The 18,725-nt window shown below is 45.8% G+C and overlaps 6 protein-coding genes and 1 non-coding gene across 7 annotated transcripts; 4 read left to right on the top strand and 3 right to left on the bottom strand.

Moving 5' to 3' along the window:
• Window positions 1-572: 572 nt before the first annotated feature.
• GGS25DRAFT_482870 (uncharacterized protein) lies at window positions 573-1,391 on the top strand (the record flags this gene model as incomplete). The annotated part of the gene is made up of 2 exons (XM_049260302.1): window positions 573-708; window positions 778-1,391. The coding sequence occupies exon 2, from the start codon at window positions 1,123-1,125 to the stop codon at window positions 1,387-1,389; it is 267 nt and encodes an 88-aa protein (XP_049119248.1). The 5' UTR covers window positions 573-708; window positions 778-1,122.
• Window positions 1,392-1,413: 22 nt separating this feature from the next.
• Window positions 1,414-3,828, bottom strand: GGS25DRAFT_482868 (putative transporter MCH1). The gene has a single exon (XM_049260301.1). The coding sequence runs from the start codon at window positions 3,485-3,487 to the stop codon at window positions 1,754-1,756; it is 1,734 nt and encodes a 577-aa protein (XP_049119247.1). The 5' UTR covers window positions 3,488-3,828; the 3' UTR covers window positions 1,414-1,753.
• A 1,672-nt stretch (window positions 3,829-5,500) lies between these two features.
• On the top strand, window positions 5,501-6,652 carry GGS25DRAFT_530245 (uncharacterized protein; the record flags this gene model as incomplete). Its single annotated transcript, XM_049265363.1, has 2 exons — window positions 5,501-5,575; window positions 5,626-6,652. The coding sequence occupies 2 exons, from the start codon at window positions 5,501-5,503 to the stop codon at window positions 6,538-6,540; spliced, it is 990 nt and encodes a 329-aa protein (XP_049119246.1). The 3' UTR covers window positions 6,541-6,652.
• Window positions 6,653-7,387: 735 nt separating this feature from the next.
• Window positions 7,388-8,108, top strand: GGS25DRAFT_519783 (ribosomal protein S8e/ribosomal biogenesis NSA2; the record flags this gene model as incomplete). The annotated part of the gene is made up of 2 exons (XM_049263774.1): window positions 7,388-7,451; window positions 7,564-8,108. 2 exons carry the CDS (start codon window positions 7,388-7,390, stop codon window positions 8,106-8,108), a joined length of 609 nt encoding a protein of 202 aa, XP_049119245.1.
• Window positions 8,109-9,478: 1,370 nt separating this feature from the next.
• Window positions 9,479-12,943, bottom strand: GGS25DRAFT_197865 (RabGAP/TBC). The gene is made up of 4 exons (XM_049256768.1): window positions 12,676-12,943; window positions 12,031-12,517; window positions 9,839-11,976; window positions 9,479-9,766 (listed from the first exon to the last, which is right to left on the bottom strand). The coding sequence occupies exons 1-4, from the start codon at window positions 12,754-12,756 to the stop codon at window positions 9,704-9,706; spliced, it is 2,769 nt and encodes a 922-aa protein (XP_049119244.1). The 5' UTR covers window positions 12,757-12,943; the 3' UTR covers window positions 9,479-9,703.
• A 2,998-nt stretch (window positions 12,944-15,941) lies between these two features.
• Window positions 15,942-16,874, top strand: GGS25DRAFT_519781 (uncharacterized protein; the record flags this gene model as incomplete). Its single annotated transcript, XM_049263773.1, has 1 exon — window positions 15,942-16,874. One exon carries the CDS (start codon window positions 15,942-15,944, stop codon window positions 16,872-16,874), a length of 933 nt encoding a protein of 310 aa, XP_049119243.1.
• A 615-nt stretch (window positions 16,875-17,489) lies between these two features.
• Window positions 17,490-17,561, bottom strand: GGS25DRAFT_t18. Its single transcript has one exon. It is a non-coding gene; the product is annotated as a tRNA-Ala (tRNA).
• Between the last annotated feature and the right edge of the window lie 1,164 nt (window positions 17,562-18,725).

The following is an 18,725-nucleotide window of genomic DNA, read 5'->3' as shown; positions in this document are numbered from 1 at the left end:
GTATTCACCGATTCGCATATTCTCTTCTAGGTAGGATGAACTTTTTTTTGAACCTGGCTCCCTACATGCCATGCCTTTCGCGGCACCGCCGCATACTGGTCCTATCAGAAACCTAGGTAAGCCAGGAGGGGCCTCGTATCGGACGACCAGCCAACTGCTTATGCCTAGCAGTAGTGAATAGGTACCTACATAACCAAAAGGGGGAACGAGAGACTTCACGAACAGAGATAGGTAGGTAATAATAACAAGCATACCTAAAACAAAAAAAAAAGAGCTCGTTTATCCGGCGGTCGTCCAACGTTCCATTTCGATCTACCTAACGTCGGATCGCATCGTATCGTATGCAGCTAAACGATCGATACGGTACGGTTTTGAATGCGATCTTCGATATAAATTAATTATTACCATCAACGCTGGAACCGGTAGGTAGGTAGTTAGGCGGCAGATGGGACGGGATCGACACAAGTTGCCAAGCTCGTATTTCCCACATGCCGCGCCCCTTGCAGGGCTGGGTTTGCGTTGGGCGAATTGCGCATTGCGGAATGCTGATGCCGCGTTACTCCGCATGACGCCTCGCGCCCTCGGCCGTTTTTCTGGGGTTCTTCAGCATGTAGAAATCGAAAGGTTGCAGCGGATGTATGTAGTGTATTTCAACATACATGGTATATACTTACCTACCCTAGGAGGGTGGCGTCCGGCACGATCGGGCTGGCTAGGCTTGTTAACATCATCATGGGACGTGTTACGACATGACTGCCCATCTAGGTGGTAACCTACCTATGTAGCTACCTATGTACCTGGAACCAATGTATCTATGTGATGAAAAAGCTACAGTAATGATATGTGTCTCTTAAGTGTGACCAGTTCCTGCGGAGTGTGGGGTTCTGGTTCGTCCATTTGGAGATTTCGAGTCCCAACGAGGAAGGTTGTAGTTAATACTATATTCTGTGTTAGAATGATGATTCAGAAAAGTTGCCCACCGAGTTGTGACCCGACTCGGTCAAGTGTAGGATCTCGGGGGACCTTAAGCGGCACCTGATCGCCCCCAACAATGTCTAGCCTGTTACCTAGAAGACATGATCAGACCTGAGACAACTTCATTAATAAATTATATAGAGACAAATGCTTAAGCTTGGGGTTTTGTTGGAAGTGGCACAATTCTTCCAGGTCACATTCACGAACGCTGTGTATAAGGGGGTAACAGGAGAGCCAAAACCGGTTTCCTCTGGATCAGTCACACATTGGCAGTCGGCGAAAAACCATCACCAGTGGACGTTCAGGGCGTTCGAAAGACACGAGAAACATGTCTCAGTTCCCATGCATTCAACCACCAGGCATCAAATGTCGTGGAAAGCTAAGCCAAGCTCGCACGCCAATATTAATGGATAACAAATGGTAACGTAGCACTCAAGCGGATTAGGAAGATATATAATTATATCTGATATGATACCCTAATAATAACCCTATTTGAACTTCGCCATCATTGAAATCAAAAACATTGGACAACGCCGCCCAAATCCTTTGCGACCAATCTTTGGTTAGAGCATTTATGGCGACCCATTACGCCCAACATAATGCCTAGTTATCTAGTAGATAAAATAATAACCCCAAACCCAATGCGTGTGCAATATGGAACAATTTCTCTAAAAAGTAAAAATAGATTCTCGCTAAGATGATAGATAGATGATGGTGAGATAGTGCTCTATCTGTTAGTTCTGTATACACATTTGTTATGTATCAGGTATGTATATCTCTAGATCACAATACCTCTCTTGGACCAGCCATCGTGACCTTTCCAGGCCCATAGAACCATGACAGTTCCGATCCAAACAGATACGGTCATCGCCCAATACGTCGAGGAGTAGCATTTTGCGCCGAAGCAGAATATGTCTTCACCACTAGCATCTCCTGTTAGAAGAGGTGAGTCTCTAGCACCTGCTTGATAGACAGCTGAGTAGACAAGGCCCCACATCGTAGAGCCGAGGGCCGGGGTGAGCGCGATGATACCGAAGTTGGTACCAAAGTTCTCAACACCCCAGATCATGGTGACAATGATAGGCATCATGCTGAATATCGCTCCGTATCCGGCTCCGATGGCACCGGATACAATCCAGAAACGTTCCCCATGTTCCTGAACTACACCAGAGGCTAGTACGAGTGTTCCAAAAGACAGAATACCGGCAGCAGCGATAAAGATAACAACTCGCGAGACCGATAACTTCTGTCTCAGGAGTGGAAGAGACGAAGGCACTCCTGTTTGAACGTGTGAACTATGGGGGCTAGGCGATAGCAAATCGCTTATCGATGCTGCAAGTAGACGGGCAACGGTGCTCACAGTGGCCATGATAGAAACGTGAGTTGCGGCTGAGGTTTCGTGGATCTTCATCTTAGGGGAATACAAGGTCCCAATGATGGTGCCGAGGTTGTTTATGAATGATTCGCCGGGCCCGATGATGAGCCAAAAGCCGAGAGCAAACCACCACATAGTATGATCCGACAAAAACCTTCTAGTCTCAGCGTTAAGAAGCCAGGCTTTCTTGAGTCTAGCATTATTGTCTTCGTCATCATCGTCATCCCTAGAGGGGTCGATGATGCCACCATCTTCAGCTGTAGAATCGATAGTACCGTAATCTCGGTTAGCTTGGCGACGGAAGACGGCACTTCCCTCAAGGAGCCCGCTCCTCTCAAGCTCTTCTACTGCCTCATCAATGAGGTCTTCCTCGTCTATGATTCGTAACGAGAAGGTGCCGATAAGGCCGATAATAGTCAAGATGATGCAGAGGAACAAGAAGAAATGGAACACATTCACATCCCCCCTACCCCCATCCGGCTGGGTTTCGTAAAGGATTCGACTACCGATCTGGCTGAGGACCATCCCGCCGAGGCCAAATGAAGCAATGGGTGCAACTAACATCAAGCCTCGGTATTTGCCTTTGCCAAAGTTCTTGGCGCATGTAGTGATGGATCCAACATATAAGGAAGCAGTGCCGACGCCGATGGCTACAAAGGCAATGACCATGGGGACAAATGTAGATGTAACGCTACTACCTCCATCGCTTACTTCCGCTGAACCTTTCTTGTACAAGCCGGCCGCCAACCCGTAGCCACCGCCGAGCAGGATGGCTGACAACAGAGCAAGCGGGCTAGGTCCTACTCGATCACACAAGTACCCAATCGCCGGGACCGGAATGTACATGGAGATGCTCATGGCACTAGCGATTCCATTGATCTGGAACTGTGTGTAGTGTAGTCGCGACTGAAAGAGGTGGCCGTAGAGGGAGAAGACGGTGATGGAGCCAGCGCAGAGGGCGGCGACGATGGATACGATGAAGGCGAGAGCGCGTAAAGCACGCGTCTTTTGCCGTAGCTTCGATATCGGAATGGCATCGCTAATGGATGTTTGCGAACTTGGAGGACCTAGTGTGGAGGATGAATCGGAACGCAGAAGAGGCGCCAGGGACTGGTCGGAGGGCGACGATGTCGTCATAATCTCGGTCGACTCGGTCGAACAAAGTAGTGAAGCCTAGAAGATGAATTAAGATGAAATTCAGAAGTAATGTACGAAGGAAGGTTTTATTTAGTAAAGGAGTGACTGAAGAATGGGAGAATAGCACAGGTTTCCCATCTCCCTCTTGCAAGATGGATGATAATTGTTGTAGACTTCAAGCCATTGATGAGTTTCTGACGTTTGCGTATTACAGCATGTAAGAGTGCAATAGAGTGCTATAAGATGCGAAGCACGTTCAGTGTTAACTATGCCGAAGCTAACTAAATAGGTACATAGCTAGGATCTTCTTATCTTATCTAGATAGCGTACATATTTACTCCATACATGTACATGTAGCTGCCTGGGAGTTGGGGATTGGCATCACTAAAATTACTTAATATACTCAGCTGGACACCTGCAGGCCAATCAAATAAGCAGGGCAGCTCCCTACATAACACAGGCTTACGGCGTACTACACAGCTCCTCGGGTAGGTGGCAGGTGCGTGTACCATATGCATAGCATAACAACGGTGGTTCAATGTTTGTTTGTGCAACTATCGGGGTTATGGAATATAACCCTACATGTAGGTTAGGTATTTACAATTTTACATACCTACTCAGGGGTAGGCAGTTATATTTGAGAGATAAAGGGTACTACTAGTAGTATGTGTGGTGGTTATGCGAAGCTTAAAGCAAGGTATCATCGCTACGAAAGAACGGATCAAATGAGAGACTTCACAGTCAACATCTTCTCATTTTTAAGATCCCGTGTAGAAATTTGAGATTATTACTATTGTATTCGTCAAGGAGACACATATTGTCTATCACTAGACAGCTTGCCTATGTACAGGTCGATGTTATGGATCATCACCATTGGCGTTTTGCCACTGCTCGGCAGTCCCCCTTAAAGCACAGTAGGGGGTAACTTGCTCATATTTCCGCTCCTTCCAGCATCCAAGTACCTAGGAAATACTGTATCAAATCCCAATTGATGTCTCTTTGGGATTCTGGGAAGTTGGCGATTGCCCAAGACTTCAAAATTCATCTACATGTCTAGGCACTGTGGGTTCTTGAGATATTGTATGCAGTTCTGTAATCTCGACATCAGTAGCACTTTGCGTAGATTCGGGCAGGTTGGTAATGCTTGTGATAGAAACCTGCCTAAGTGGCTATTATATCTTCGGCTTTTAAATCATGAGCAGATCAAATGCTTCCTTTTCGTGAAGGATATATATATCATCTTGTTGGTGATGCCTGAGGATACGGTGCTAGCAATCTGAGGAGGAGGGTTAAGGGGTGTTAAGGCGACGATGGTTTAGTGAACTAGGAATTCGTGGAATCCTGGCGAGACTAATTCTAGGCTTCATGAATATCCAGGTTGAATGGCGCCGTTTGGACTCTTTCATGGTCATATCTCGATTATTCTACTTCTGTATAGGCGGTAGTTGTACTTTTCAAGTCACTCGATAGCAAAAACTAGAATATCCCATTTACTCCTCAGGCCATCAGTCGAGTACCTAACCGCTAGTGATTTAATCGAGAGCATGTTATGCCATAAGGATTTCCATTGTCTAGTTTGAGCTACCAATCGACACAACTTGCTCGCGGTTTCTTCTACAACACGCATTCTTTTCGACCTTCGCGAATCTTGTTTTAAGCTTTAACAGAGGCCTGTTAGCTACCGAACGAAATCGACAGATCCATTATCCCTTGTACAAGTGGGCCTATATCCCAAGAATCAAAAGCGACACCTCAGGATGGTATGTACCCTCAAACTCTTAAATCTAAAGCTGTGGGGTCTTCTGCAGCTTTATTTATTTCCCATCTCCTCACTCTCAGAATCACACAATCTTTCAACTCCCGTCGCCTTCCTCCCTCCCTCCAAAATCGACACCCTTTCATTTTTCCAATCAACCATTAGTGTTGGAGGGGCGTTGGTTCCTTGCACTTGTGCATTTTCATCTTGATATCGTAGAGCCCGTCACGAACAGACGGTTCATGAATACCGTCACCATGGAGTCCTCGGATGAAGATGAAGTGATCCTTTATAATAAGGATAAAGCTCAGAACATTCGCAAGGGCGGACGAGTCAGCAATAACCAAGTGATTGAACGAGTTCGTAACTAATAAGTGAACAGGCACCACCTCAAAAGCCCACACGGGCAGTACCGGCCGCTGCTGCAACAAAGCAACACTTGTCTGTGCCTGGTGTTGAATTGGGTGCTCCTTTGGGCGCTTCTTTGCGTGGCCCTATTGCGACATCGTCAATCGAGGCAGTAACCGCCGATATTTCTCATCGTCTCGAGGTGCACGATGACCATGAAGAAAAGACCAACAAGTCAAAGAACGACTCGAAGGATCGCAAGGGCAAAGGCATTGAAGTCAAGATCACCCCACCTAGCCCGTCGTCTACTAGCGATTATCCTATTCCACCTCGCCGCTCGACGGCTGGTACTGAACAAGACAAGGCCGATCGAGATACTTTGGCCAACCTGCAAAAGAACTTCCCTAGATCGCCAGTCGTACCGCAATCGTTGGCAGAGTATCTTTCCCTCAAGAAAGAGATCTCCAAGGACAAGCAGCAAGAGACCAAGGGGAAGCAGAAGCTTGCTAGTGGATCACCTGCTGAGCACCATCGCATGATACCCCGACTCAGCGAGAAGTTGATCCGCGTAACTGACGAAGACGGACTGAGCTGTGTCACGTCCCGAAATACCATTTGGACTAACGAATGTATCGTGAACGGACATATCGACTGGCCTGAGGATTATGAGTCGTACAAGTCCAAGCCCGGAAAAATATTCCCTGCGCCTCGCGTGCAATTATTGGACGAAAAGTATGCGAACCTCATGGAAGGCCCTAATCCCCTTCCAAAGTATGGTCCTGGAGTCCCCCCGCAATACCGTGCGCTTGCAACCTTCGCACTTCTTCCAATTTATGATGGCATGACTGAATTCGATGCCGAAGAGGTTCAAGAGCCTTCTGAGGAAATCAAATCCGAAGAACTTGATGGATACACTCAGGAGCTTCTCAAGGAAATCGACGAAGACTAAGCCAAAAGAGCCTCTACTACCGTCAACTCGACAGCCAACAGCACCTACCTCCTAAACTTGGCGTAGCTCTAGATGATGACTACAAAACTTGGAGTTTGGTAGCACATTGGAATTTACCTCAAGGGGGAAGTTATGGGGTTGATGGATACTGGGCCGGATTGCTTTCTGTTAATGACATGAGAGCTAGGTATGAATGAGACAGGGGGGAAATGCTATGTGAAGATCAGACCACAGCTAGACTCAGTACTACTAGGTACAGTATAGTCTCAATGAAACTGAAGAAATGATCAATATACCGAGCAATCCCTCTTAACTGACTACTTGGTAATATATCGTGAACTTTTATTTGACGTTGTAGTTGTTAAAGTGAAGCAGCACGTGAATGTTCTAGCCTGCATGTGCATTACGTAATTAGAGAACAGCAAGCGCACAGACCATCAAGATAAGTTGAAGCAAAACCCTATTGCACTAAGATAAGGAGACAACTTCAACGGTTCCCCACTAAATCTTTTTGGCGAGCCCACACTTGTAAATTCCATTGATTTGAATTTTCGTGAGACTCTTTCAACTTTTTATTTTCGCGAAATCAATTCAAGAGTGCTTCATCAACACCCACCAATTTCCTCTTCGATTGCCAAATTTCTCTAGTCAGGTACGTAAGAATCCCTTCCCCTCTCTATGTAAGTTGATCTTCTTCAAACTGTGATATTCTACACTCAATTCAGTAATATCTACTGCTTTTCAATATCTCTCACCTTTCCTTCTAATTTCAACCATCACCCTCACTTTCAACTTCACCATCATCCCAAGCTAATCATATCCTTCCTCTCGACCAGAATCTGCAATCATGGGTATCTCCCGCGACTCCCGCCACAAGCGCTCCGCCTCTGGTGCCAAGCGTGCCTTCTACCGTACGTAATAACCGCAATTCCGTGTTCTCGAAAGAGACACTCCCAATAAAACCGAAAGCCCGTATGCATTCATTTTTTGTAAAATGATCATACGTTCTGACCTCTTCAACAGGGAAGAAGCGCGCTTTCGAGGCTGGCCGACAGGAAGCCAACACCCGAATTGGCCCTAAGCGAATCCACTCCGTTCGCACTCGCGGCGGCAACCACAAGTACCGTGCCCTACGTCTCGACTCTGGCAACTTCGCCTGGGCTTCCGAGGGCTGCACCCGCAAGACCCGTGTTATCGTCGTCGCCTACCACCCTTCCAACAACGAGCTGGTCCGAACCAACACCCTAACCAAGTCTGCCGTTGTCCAAATTGATGCCGCTCCCTTCCGACAATGGTACGAGTCCCACTACGGCCAGCCCCTCGGTCGCCGACGTCAGCAAAAGTCCGGCAAGGAGGAGGAAGTCGTTAAGAAGAGCAACTCGGTCGAGAAGAAGCAGGCTGCTCGATTCGCCGCCCGAGGCAAGGTTGAGAGCCCCCTAGAGAAGCAGTTCGAGGCTGGTCGTTTGTTCGCCGTCATTGCCAGCCGACCTGGCCAGAGCGGTCGCTGCGACGGATATATCCTCGAGGGCGAGGAGTTGGCTTTCTACCAGCGTAAGCTACACAAGTAGACGAATCGCAATGGTGGGAAGGTTTAGGTTATGAGGTCAATGCAAAATACCACTCGCAATGGCACCGGTGTTCATGGATTCTACTCATCTTCGGCATGGAAAGGGATCACGTTTGCTAGGTTCTGATCAATACAGATCAACAATGAAATAAGGAAACACGCAATACCTCATGAATCATTTTCGTTGTGTACTAAACTCTTAGTTGTCAATGGTTGCCAATTTGCCTGTCACTCCTACCGTCTCGTAATAACATACTGCCTAAAGAAGCCTCTTATGATCTTTGTATACATGAGGTTTTCATTCTACACCCTAATACCGATTGAAGTTGCCAGTGCTCACGTAGATGCATTCCCAAACTAGATAAAGGGCATGTTGGCCTTCAGGAGGTCATCTAGTATAGGTTTGAACAGTCCATTCGCCCCTACAGCTAGATTCTACAATACAAAAGGTGTAGCGCCTCTATAATGTAGGCGAAATTTATCTCTGTACGAAGTATTCGACCTTACTTTTACGTTCACGTCTACTTTCCAAACCCTCCTAACATTTGCTTAATAAGGGAGGGGGGAAAGAGAAGGGAATAAACATCCAGGTCATCACACGAAAGAATTAGGTATTTATCGAACCTTGAAATTTCTCTACCTAGCTGTGAGTTCTGGTTCTAGTTAGTTATATACGATTTGATTTTTACCTTGTTATAATGTCACTACATACATTCATCCATTGTCTCATTTTCATATCAAAAAAAAAGAAAAAGAAAAAGAAACTGCACGTAAAACCCTTTTTTTTATATCAAAAATCAAAAAATCAAATCAACGTTGCTGCTATTTGAATGCCCTCTCCCTCTCTCTCTCTGATGTTATGAATGCAACGAACACAACGATGCAAATGCAACCCCTTTTTTTCCATTCTCTTCTTCTGCTTCTTCGCCCGCTGTACGAAGTTTGGGGGGATCCAAAAACTTTCATTCTCTCGTCTCTCGTCTCTCGCTCTTTCTCGTCCACTTCTCCACTCTCCTTCATGACACATATGCATACGTGTGCATATGCCCTCCTGTGAAGGATCTACTGCTACTGCTACTGCCACCGTTACTACAACTAGTCGAGAAGACCAATTGCCAGGGACATGGGAAAACAGCAAGAACATCATCAGCACAGTGAAAAATGAAAAACTTTTCTTGTTTTTTTTTTTTTTTTTGCTCTCAAAGCGCAAAGCTGCTGTGTGATAGTTGCATAAGACCCGCCAAATTTATCGGATTCCAGATATAACTACCCCCTTATGCGAGTGGTGGGGGTGGTGTTATGCACCTTTCCTCGGCCAGAGAAGAAAATAAGACGGGAGAGGGGGCCCGGGGAAAAGGGTGTAGCGGCAAGACGACGACCAACGTAACGTAAAGACAAAAAACCTGACTTCGTAGATACCCTAACTTGGTAAACGGGGTATATCCCTAAATGCTTGCCTGTCCACTGGCTCTCCATCCTCTCCTAATGGACTGACTATGACTGCAAACGGTTGTAGGAGTATTGACTTTGTACAAGAATATGAATTGGAAACACGAGAGGTTTTGGTGAAGAGCTATGTTAATAAGGAGTGACATTTTAAGCGATGTGTCGCTTGAGATCGGCCCATTTCCTCTGAAGAGTCTCGTGTTGGGAATTGATCTATACAGAAAACGTCAGTCAAACTGTGTCTGATATGGAAAATATCATAGAGGGTGGATATTGTGTACTTACCTCAGCACATCGCATCTTCGTCTGTACTAGCTCCTCTTCAAGTTCCTGTAACTCCTTTTCAAGTCTTCGGTTCTCATCATGGACCTTCTCATTCCTCTTCATGAGATCTTCTTGTTCAAGCCTCCAAGCCGCTTCAATCTCCTCAGGTTGCTTCTCGATAACGTTGCGAAGTTCCTTAACTTGGCCATTCAAGCTCTCATTCTTATCTTTAAGTTCTTCATTCTCGATCTTGGTATGGACGAGATCAGTTGTCACCGTTGCTTGCTCGCGGTCACTAACCTCGAGACGTTCCTCAAGCTTCCGGATCTTTATAGCATAACTTGCGTTCGCCGTCCTCAGTTGCTCTAGTTCTTTCTCTCGCTCCTTCTCGGTGCGCGTCTTGTCTTCCCATTCGGTAGTGTATGCTTTGAGAATTTCGGGCGTGATCTTCACTTCACATGCATCCCGAACTAGCTGGTCGGCTCGGTATACTTCTTTATCCAGGCTCGAAGAGCTGCTGCCAAAGAACCCATTCTCCAGGATGCTACCAGCACTAGGGGATTGGTCGATATATACATCGAATAGCTTGTCCCTGAGGAAGTTTGTCAAATGTCCCATGTCGGTCATGCCAAGCAATGTTGTCGAGTTCCTCTGCATCAAGACAATGCCGAACTTTAGGATCGCGGATAAGCCCTCCGAGAAGATGAGGTCGTAGATTCGAAGCACAAGCTGAAGAGGAAATCTGTATGCAAAAAGGGTAAGGAACCATTGTGTTGCATACAAATGTGGCGAAATGCCGCGACGGTGCAAATGGCAGTATAGGGCAGGCTCAAAATCTTCTAGCAACCGCTCAAATTGGTAGAGATGCATGTGCAGACCAGGCATATCCTGGATGAAGAGATCACGTAGTTTGTACTGATTCATCATTTTGACCAGGAGACAAAAGGCCTCTTCCTCCGGCATATTGAAAAGGAGCGGCATGATGAGGAAGTTCATTCCTTGGGCATACCCAACTGCCTCGTCGTACAGTGCGTAAGCCTTTAAGACGCCAAATAACCCGTCTTGTAGGCCTGGAGCGGCGGCATACTTGGAGAAGCTTGTTCGAGCACCAAGATCCCGTTTGATGGTCTTTTCAAGTCTCTGTATTGCCGCTACATCCTCCTTTTCTTTCTTCTTCTTCTCGGCTAAGGCCAAGGCTTGAGCCTTCAAGGCTGCCTCCGATGGCTCTGGTGGAGTGGGCAATGGCTTCTTGCCACTAGCTCCGGAGACTTCTGAATGCACAGAAGAGGCCGAAGAAGCCACCGCATCTTTCTCGGAGCTCAGATTACCGTTGCTCAAAACGCTAACCGACGTAGCATTGCTGTTTCGATTCTCCTTTTCAGAGCCTCGGAGTACCAACTCCCTATACACCCTCTCCAACTCCTCACTCTTACTCTGCGCCAGCACTTGCCATACAACACCACGAATCACATTAGGAATGCCCGTAGCAATCGCCGCATTAAGTTCCTCCGGGTTTGTTCTGGCAACAGCAGCAGGGCCTTCGTAGACGACAGACTGCCATAAATCCCAATCAACTTGGGCATCAGGAACGGTCGAAGGGCCAGCAGATACACCTGAGACAGTGCCAGGCGCAAGATTGATGTCCGCGTTTGGCGGTAAGGGTGAGGCTGGAGGCGGTACAGCAGTAAACTCGTTTTGGCTGTTCTCACTGGATGGGCTGACAAGGCCGGGTGACTTTTCCTCATCACCAGGACTCAGAGAAATTCCGGCCTCTTCTCGCATCCTAACCAACTTAAACCTATCCTTGAGGCTATTTCTCGATAGACGAGGCCCACCCTCACCACCTTCATTCTCCTCATCGAGCTTGCCGAGCATATTATCTGGATTGCTAGTTAACGTGGCTATCGAGCTTGTCGTGTTTCTCCGCGCCGGCGATGTGGCAGCCTCTTTCGAGGAGTTTCGTGATAGCCAAGAGAATGGCCCTCCTTTTCGGGCAGGGGTTGGAGCAGCAGTGCTACTAGTGGTCGGATTCGGGCTCGTCTTAGGAGGCGTATCGTTATTCGAAGGAGCTGGAGACCATGGCATTGACAATGAGCTGGTGATGTTGCTGAGGGAAAGTTTCTTGGAAGGCTGTTTTGCCGCCTGTACGGGTAGTTCCTCTAGATACTCGTTAGTTTGTATCCTTTGATGATCATCGTGTATTGTAAACAAACTTTTTGGTGGTTCTGGAGGAGTAACAATGCTGTCGGGAACATTATCGGCAACAGCATCAGTGACACCGTCGGAATCTCCATTAGTAACGCCGTTGGTGACGCCATTGGTGATGCCATTGGTAGTGCCATTAGTCATGTTATCATCTGCCCCATCACTAAGGTCGACATTATCCAGGGTCGCATTCGAAGTACGCTTAGATGCGGATATGGATTTAGCAAGAGAAATGTTGTCGTCTTCTACGTCGTTGCTATCGTCGTGACCGTTCTGTTTCTCTTTATCCTCCTCCTCTTCCTCTTCATTGTCGTCTTCTTTACCTGAATCTCCATTCAGCTGTTCCTTGAGTGGTGGGCTTCCCGGAGCTTCTGAAGCACCGTCGGTAGTGCCACTAGTAGGTCTACTAGGGCGAGGGGATAATTTGCGATTTATGAGAGATCTCACAGAACCTGTGTCGACAGCATCTTCGTAGGTATCCAAGGTAAAGGTATCCTTTTACATAGTATAAAGGTTAGTATATTTGCAGGGTAGAGGGTTTGGATAGGGATCTTGTGTGGCCATGTTCATTCAATTGTGACAGATAAAGCATGGTGGACGAGGGGTTCTTTGCATGTGAAGATGGTAATATTTGGAGAGATAGTCTTGCTTACCGTGTCTTTGTCCGAGGGGGCAGGCGATCCATGCACCTGGGGAGCAGCATCGGACAACTGCGGCTCCTCTGGGCCCGACATGATGATTGATTGACTGTTAACAGTAGTAAACTTGTAGGTGTTTACTATATAGGATATGTTTGAAGTGCAAGTTGAGTTGCAGGTCGAGTTGCAGGTCGAGTTGTTCAATGTTGTGTTTAAGCGGGAGGTACAAGGTAGGTAGGTAGGTATTGGTATTGGTATTGGTATCGGTATAATAATGTATCGATCGAGTCTGGACTGGGAAGCTCGAAGTACAACAGACTGTACAATAGACTGGATCAAATGATGCGATGTACAATACCGATCTATACCTCAAGTACTACTAATGTAAGTTATGTAGTATGTAATGGTCAACTGGTATCAATTCTTTGAAAGCACTGAGAGCACTTAATAGGCACTTGAGATAAGTAGGGCATGTACTTGTTAACCAGAATACACAACAAAAAGCCCGCCGAAGAAGGTGACGCGATAAAACTCAAGCGTACTGAATACCTAATGATCACAGACCGTAAGAAAGAAAAGTGCAATAGTGCATGGAAGTTCAAGAAAAAAAAAGAAAAGGGTTGGGAATTTGAAAGGTGTATTCAGGTTCACCGTCGTTTGTAATTGTTTTCCCCTTCCCCCTTCGCACGAATACTGAACTGGACTAAAATGACTAGGATTCGATCCATGTATTTGCATGTATTGCATGTATCTGTGGGGTTTTAATGGGAATGCATCTCGAAATCAACGCCAAGACTTGCCAGCCCTTCACTTAAGGTAGTTGACTGTTATCAATCATATAGTGGTCCATAGTGGTCGTAGTTGACTTGTCCCGCTCCTTACAGCGACCGTTAGCCACTGAAGCGCACGTTTTCTTTAGTGTGGCGCTAGAGAACACTCCAAACTCATTTATGATTTTAGTACTTCTTTAGTAACACTTCAAAGATTGAATATTGACGGGTACTCACGCTAGCTCAGGGGTTTCTGTTTGAATGTTTGTTAACGTTGTTGATGTTGTTAATGTAGGGCTTATCACCGCCTATCGCGTACATTGACAATACCGTTTTCTGCTGTGTAACTACCACTAACTGCATGTCGAGTTGGTAACACAAACGTATAGATGAATTTGAGGGTCTGAGCTGACTATAGGTAGAAACATCTATGATCACAATTTTAACTCGTGCTACATCATCCATCTAATGTGACATCACGCTCTACACCATAGCTGTTACCACAGAGTACGTCGTAGCATAACAGCATAACAGCATAACAGCATAATCAATGGGCACCGGGCTTGTTGAGCCAACGTTATCCCATTCAATGATTCGGGTCTCCTCATCAGGATATCCATCGACATTTTGTGTTAGTGTTTCTAAATTTAGTTAAACTCGAGAAAGATCCCGGCGTGAGGACTCAATAGCATATGTACCTAGCATTATCAGTATTAGCTTATGGGCCCTGTTCAGAGGTGGCAGAATTTCTGGAAGATATTTGATATACCTAGCATAAAAAACTGGTCTAAACCAAGTACACGTATGATCAAGAAGACCCCTTTTCTGATGCATTGAGCAACATGAAAGACCTATCATACCCTATTAGTACCATTTAGGTACATATGTAGTTGAGTATGGATGTTGCAATTCCGCCAATCATCACCAGGTCCATTGCGAATCGCCTACGTAATAGGGTTTTTGTGGTTGTCCTGGAGGGTCCCGTAAAGATTCGTATGTTGGCCTCGACCCATGGGTGCTAACCTGATGACGAGATGAAAACACAGTTTTCTAAAGACTGCCTATTACTATGCCGTGCTAGGTCTCTAAAGTTTTACTATGTACGTTTTTGAAGACCGTTATATCAAGAGCATTGAAATACCATTCAATGCTGATATGCTGATACATATATATGTACTTTCAACATTGAATGTTTGCATGCTCGGTACTTACCTAGATACCAAGCAACCTAGTATGTCCCCGGCTTCCTTGAAGCTTCTAGGGTCAACTTTAAAGGGCACGTCGAACCTAATTGGTTACCAAAGTACCCAAGTACTACAGCACAGCGCCTACCTATTACTATACCTATATTGGTTAGCTGCCGCTCTGACGGTCCACATCTCAGCACGTATGTATCGCCGTACTTTTGCGGCTTCAATACATAGTACATCAAATGTAACTACCGTATCTCTCTGATTCTCTCATATTATTGATACAACTAGCTACCTACATACCTACCTTCAACATAGAATCATAGATAGTACCTATTGTATATATGTAAGATAGCCAAGCTCCAATTAGAAAAGGGAATTTGAAGTTCAATTTCTTAGGTACCTGTTCGTGTTATAGGTGATCTAGCAATGATATATAAAGACGACTTACGTGTATATGTAGCTTCTATAGTCTCCGGGAGATATTAGAGATCCCCGCGCAACCTTCATGTTGTTCTGCGTCTTCTAGGTCCCGCCTCGTGATAGATATGATTCAACTCATAGGGAGACAAATACTATCAATACCTTCCTAGTGCACACTCTATACCTAATCGGTGTTCCTATTGTAGAGTGGCTCAACGGAAATCACCTAGCCTACTTATAAGTATATGTGCAGGAGGATGGCTGAAACTAGCTATGGAATAGAAAGCTTCACAGGTAGCCATGTACAGCTCTATGAGTCCGTATTCTCGTCAATTAGATCCCTCTGTCTTGTATATATATTGGATATATGGGCATACAAAGCCTTGTTACACGCAGGCTATCAAGACTTTAATAGGTGTCATAGCTCTATTTCCATTGATATCCACATGATCATGCCCAATTAGGTCTGCCTAGATGGGGGAGACATGTTACCCCATTGGGGGGGGGGGGGGGGGTTCAGACCAAGAGTGACCGTGACAGTGATGAGGCTACGGATTTACATGTTACTATAAGACTCTACATCACGATCGTAGTATATAGAGAGGTGGTGTGCTCGCTAGGAAGTTGATTGAGTATGGATAGCCTTTATCTCTCTATCTGGGAATCACATGCCAACCTACGTAATGACAAATAACAAAACACCATCTCAACCCCTTTCATCAAAACATACTCTTTCATTACCGCACGCACACATATCGCCTGCTACGCTTAGAGCCATAAATACATCCAGTCCCCTAGAACACCCATGTTCCCCTGACGATGTTGCTCTTCAACACTTCCAAGCATAGGTCGCCACTCTTATACTCATCTGCTCACCTACTCACTACTCATAGTCATGATGGAAAATAAGGATTCCCCTCCAGTCGACAATAATTGGCTGATGACTCGCAACATCGCCTGCATCGAGAAAGCCGTTCGTCTTGGCCTAGTCAAAGAGAATAGTCTAACCGTTGATCGCAATGGGATGCTACACCTTGCCGATGTGATCAACAACAGATACAGCACAGCTAATTCTAAGGAGTGTACCACGATAGCACGAAATGAAAATCCTACGAGCAAATTACTGGAAACTCTACCAATATGGCCACAGTGCGACGTAGACATTACACAGCTGAGAGCGCTGCAGAGAGAAAGCAAGTCTCGACTAGAATCGATTCTCAGTAAGTTCGCTTCGAGGCGAAGACTCCCTACACCCTTCGAAAAGAACGAGGCTACTCCCTGGGACATGGGTGAGACGAGTGCCATAGACAGCGCCGGAATAGAAAAATGGTGGTTAACGTTGGACACGAGCCTCAGGCCATACCTATCGGCCATCTTCTACGCACTGGCGATTGCATATGGGCTCGAACAAGGCAGGTTCACAGTCCCCATGCTGACGCTCTACCAAACACTCAGCCTGATCGACGGCGCCGAGGAGTTCGATCGTGAGGCCTTTTCACCCGAGCTCAAGAAAGTCATGGCGGGCATCGGTACCTACAGGGACTACTACGACCTCAAGGGGATGGAAGCCACCGGCTTACGTCTGCAAGAGTACCTGGTGCCGCGACGGATCCTGGCAGAGGAGCTCGTCGCCCTGGACATCGATATGAGAGAGGCGCTTGACATACCCTCCAAGGCTTACAGAGCTAAGGTGGACTTGGCTTTTCAAACAGATGACCGGACTAGCTTGGAGACTATCCGAGATACGTATTCTGCCAGTCTCTTGATCCAAGACGACGATGACCGGTTTGTCGAAGTGCCTGGTAACTATGTGGTAAGGTATTATGAGTAAATACGTGCTATGCCTTGTGTTCGTGTATGGCATGGCCACTGCAATCTTCGTCTTGCTGCTCAATGTCTGCCTTCATATTTCATCCTAGTAAGGTAGTTGCTGTTAAAACTTATTCGAACTTTCCTCTCATCTTTCCGTCTGAACTTCAGTAGGTTAGGAAATACGACACCAATTCAATTCCGTGGACCAAGAGACGAGTGCTTGTTGTATGACCGTCAATCTAATGACGTGAGTCGGAAAACTGGGCTATACGGGATACCACTTGCTTGGTTGCTTACTGGGTACATTAATAAAAGCTATGGATAAAAAAAAAAGAGAGCGCTTATGTGTATTTTTAAACGAACAGTTGGTGTACTTCAACGGGCTGATGTCAACTAAGCCAACCCGTTGGTATGGTAAGCGGTGTTGGAGGAATTAGGGGAACCCAACTGCAATTGCTGGACAATATTGTCCCAGAATCGGGTCGAGACATCCGTAGATCAACGTGCATCGCTAAAAATATAACAAGGACATCTTCAAGATTTTCATTATCGTGAGTGACAAAATTAAAAAGAAAAAAAAAGAAGTCAAAAGGACAAAAAGTGAGTGGTGAAGAGGAATCTAACCTCCATTCGTTGGACTCGCGGGGAATCGAACCCCGGACCACTCCCATGCTAAGGGAGTATTATACCACTAAACCACAAGCCCGAAATAACTCATGTGTTGCAAGTTGAGGGGTTGTGTGGCTTTACTGCCTATATTCTTTTAGAGAGGCTGGACAGGACTCGCCTAGGTGAGGTTAGGGTAGTTACCTGCAGAGAGGAAAGTGCGGCACACTGTGCTATCTACTTGGGTGCTTCAATGCACTCTTTTAGTTAGAGCCCTAGCTTCAATTATTCAATGTTAGCACTAGGTTAGACATCTCACGGATCTCAGTGCTGGGTGATATCAACATCGAATCCATACATGATATACATGGCACGAAAACCTCCCACAATGAAAAATGGCAATACATCGAAACAATTAAAATTTTCCCTCCAAACCTTACCCACCTAACAGTACTCAACTATTGGCGATTTGCTTAAGGCTCAATCTACATATGTAAGGCTCAAATATATGTTCTGGGCAGCATTAGGTCTCCATGTACTATCATGTATATGTGTGTTACAAGTGTTACAAAACATGATCGGCGATGACTTAGTTGGACATTGGGCTGCGATATGAAAATTCAGTCAGCTACATATGTATGTACATATGTGGTAAGTTGAGCGATGTATTTGCTTCAATGTTGTTTGCATGTGGTGCTCGATACATATACATACGTGCTATGGCGAATATTGCGCGCTTAGAATGAAATAAAATCATGAAGAAAAAGTAGAAAAAGTAGAAAAAGTAGAATAGTGTCAGTGTAGTTACTACAGTACTAAATCATTGTGTACTTACCTACTAACCCTGGGCAGATATAATAATAGATATCATGAATATGTAAGATAATCAATCACCTGGGCAATCAATCACTATACCCGAGAATCCACTGAAGTCAGAAAAGATCAATTTTGCTTGCTTACACTTTGACCGTTGACATTTTGAAGTTGAAGTTGAAGTTTGTTACCTACCCTAGGTACCTAAGGGCACTAATCATTATCGATACTGTGTAGGAACCTGGTTGCCCCACCCTATAATTCCAACATTTGTAGTGTAGTGTAGTCACTGTAGTGTAGTTGTAGCCCTGGAGGTGGGTAGTCTAGTGGGTAGCTGCCACAGCAAAGCAACGCATTTGCCCCACATCGTAAGTCATTAACCTACGCAAAAGGCAGTGGCCGATCAGCCGCGAACTTTCATACCTCTTCTAACCTAGACCTTATTTTTTTT

This window comes from Hypoxylon fragiforme (genome assembly GCF_022984875.1).
Source record: "Hypoxylon fragiforme strain CBS 206.31 chromosome Unknown GGS25scaffold_3, whole genome shotgun sequence".
NCBI lineage: Eukaryota > Fungi > Ascomycota > Sordariomycetes > Xylariales > Hypoxylaceae > Hypoxylon > Hypoxylon fragiforme.
This window is presented reverse-complemented; position numbering and strand designations above follow the sequence as displayed.

Bases quoted from the DNA above. Each gene is read 5' to 3' on its own strand.
- GGS25DRAFT_482868 (XM_049260301.1), bottom strand. From the start codon at position 3,487: ATGACGACATCGTCGCCCTCCGACCAGTCCCTGGCGCCTCTTCTGCGT.
- GGS25DRAFT_197865 (XM_049256768.1), bottom strand. From the start codon at position 12,756: ATGTCGGGCCCAGAGGAGCCGCAGTTGTCCGATGCTGCTCCCCAGGTG. The intron at 11,977-12,030 runs GTTTGTTTACAA...ACGAGTATCTAG, and splicing joins TCCTCCAGAACCACCAAAAA to AGGAACTACCCGTACAGGCG. The intron at 9,767-9,838 runs GTAAGTACACAA...TTTTCTGTATAG, and splicing joins CGAAGATGCGATGTGCTGAG to ATCAATTCCCAACACGAGAC.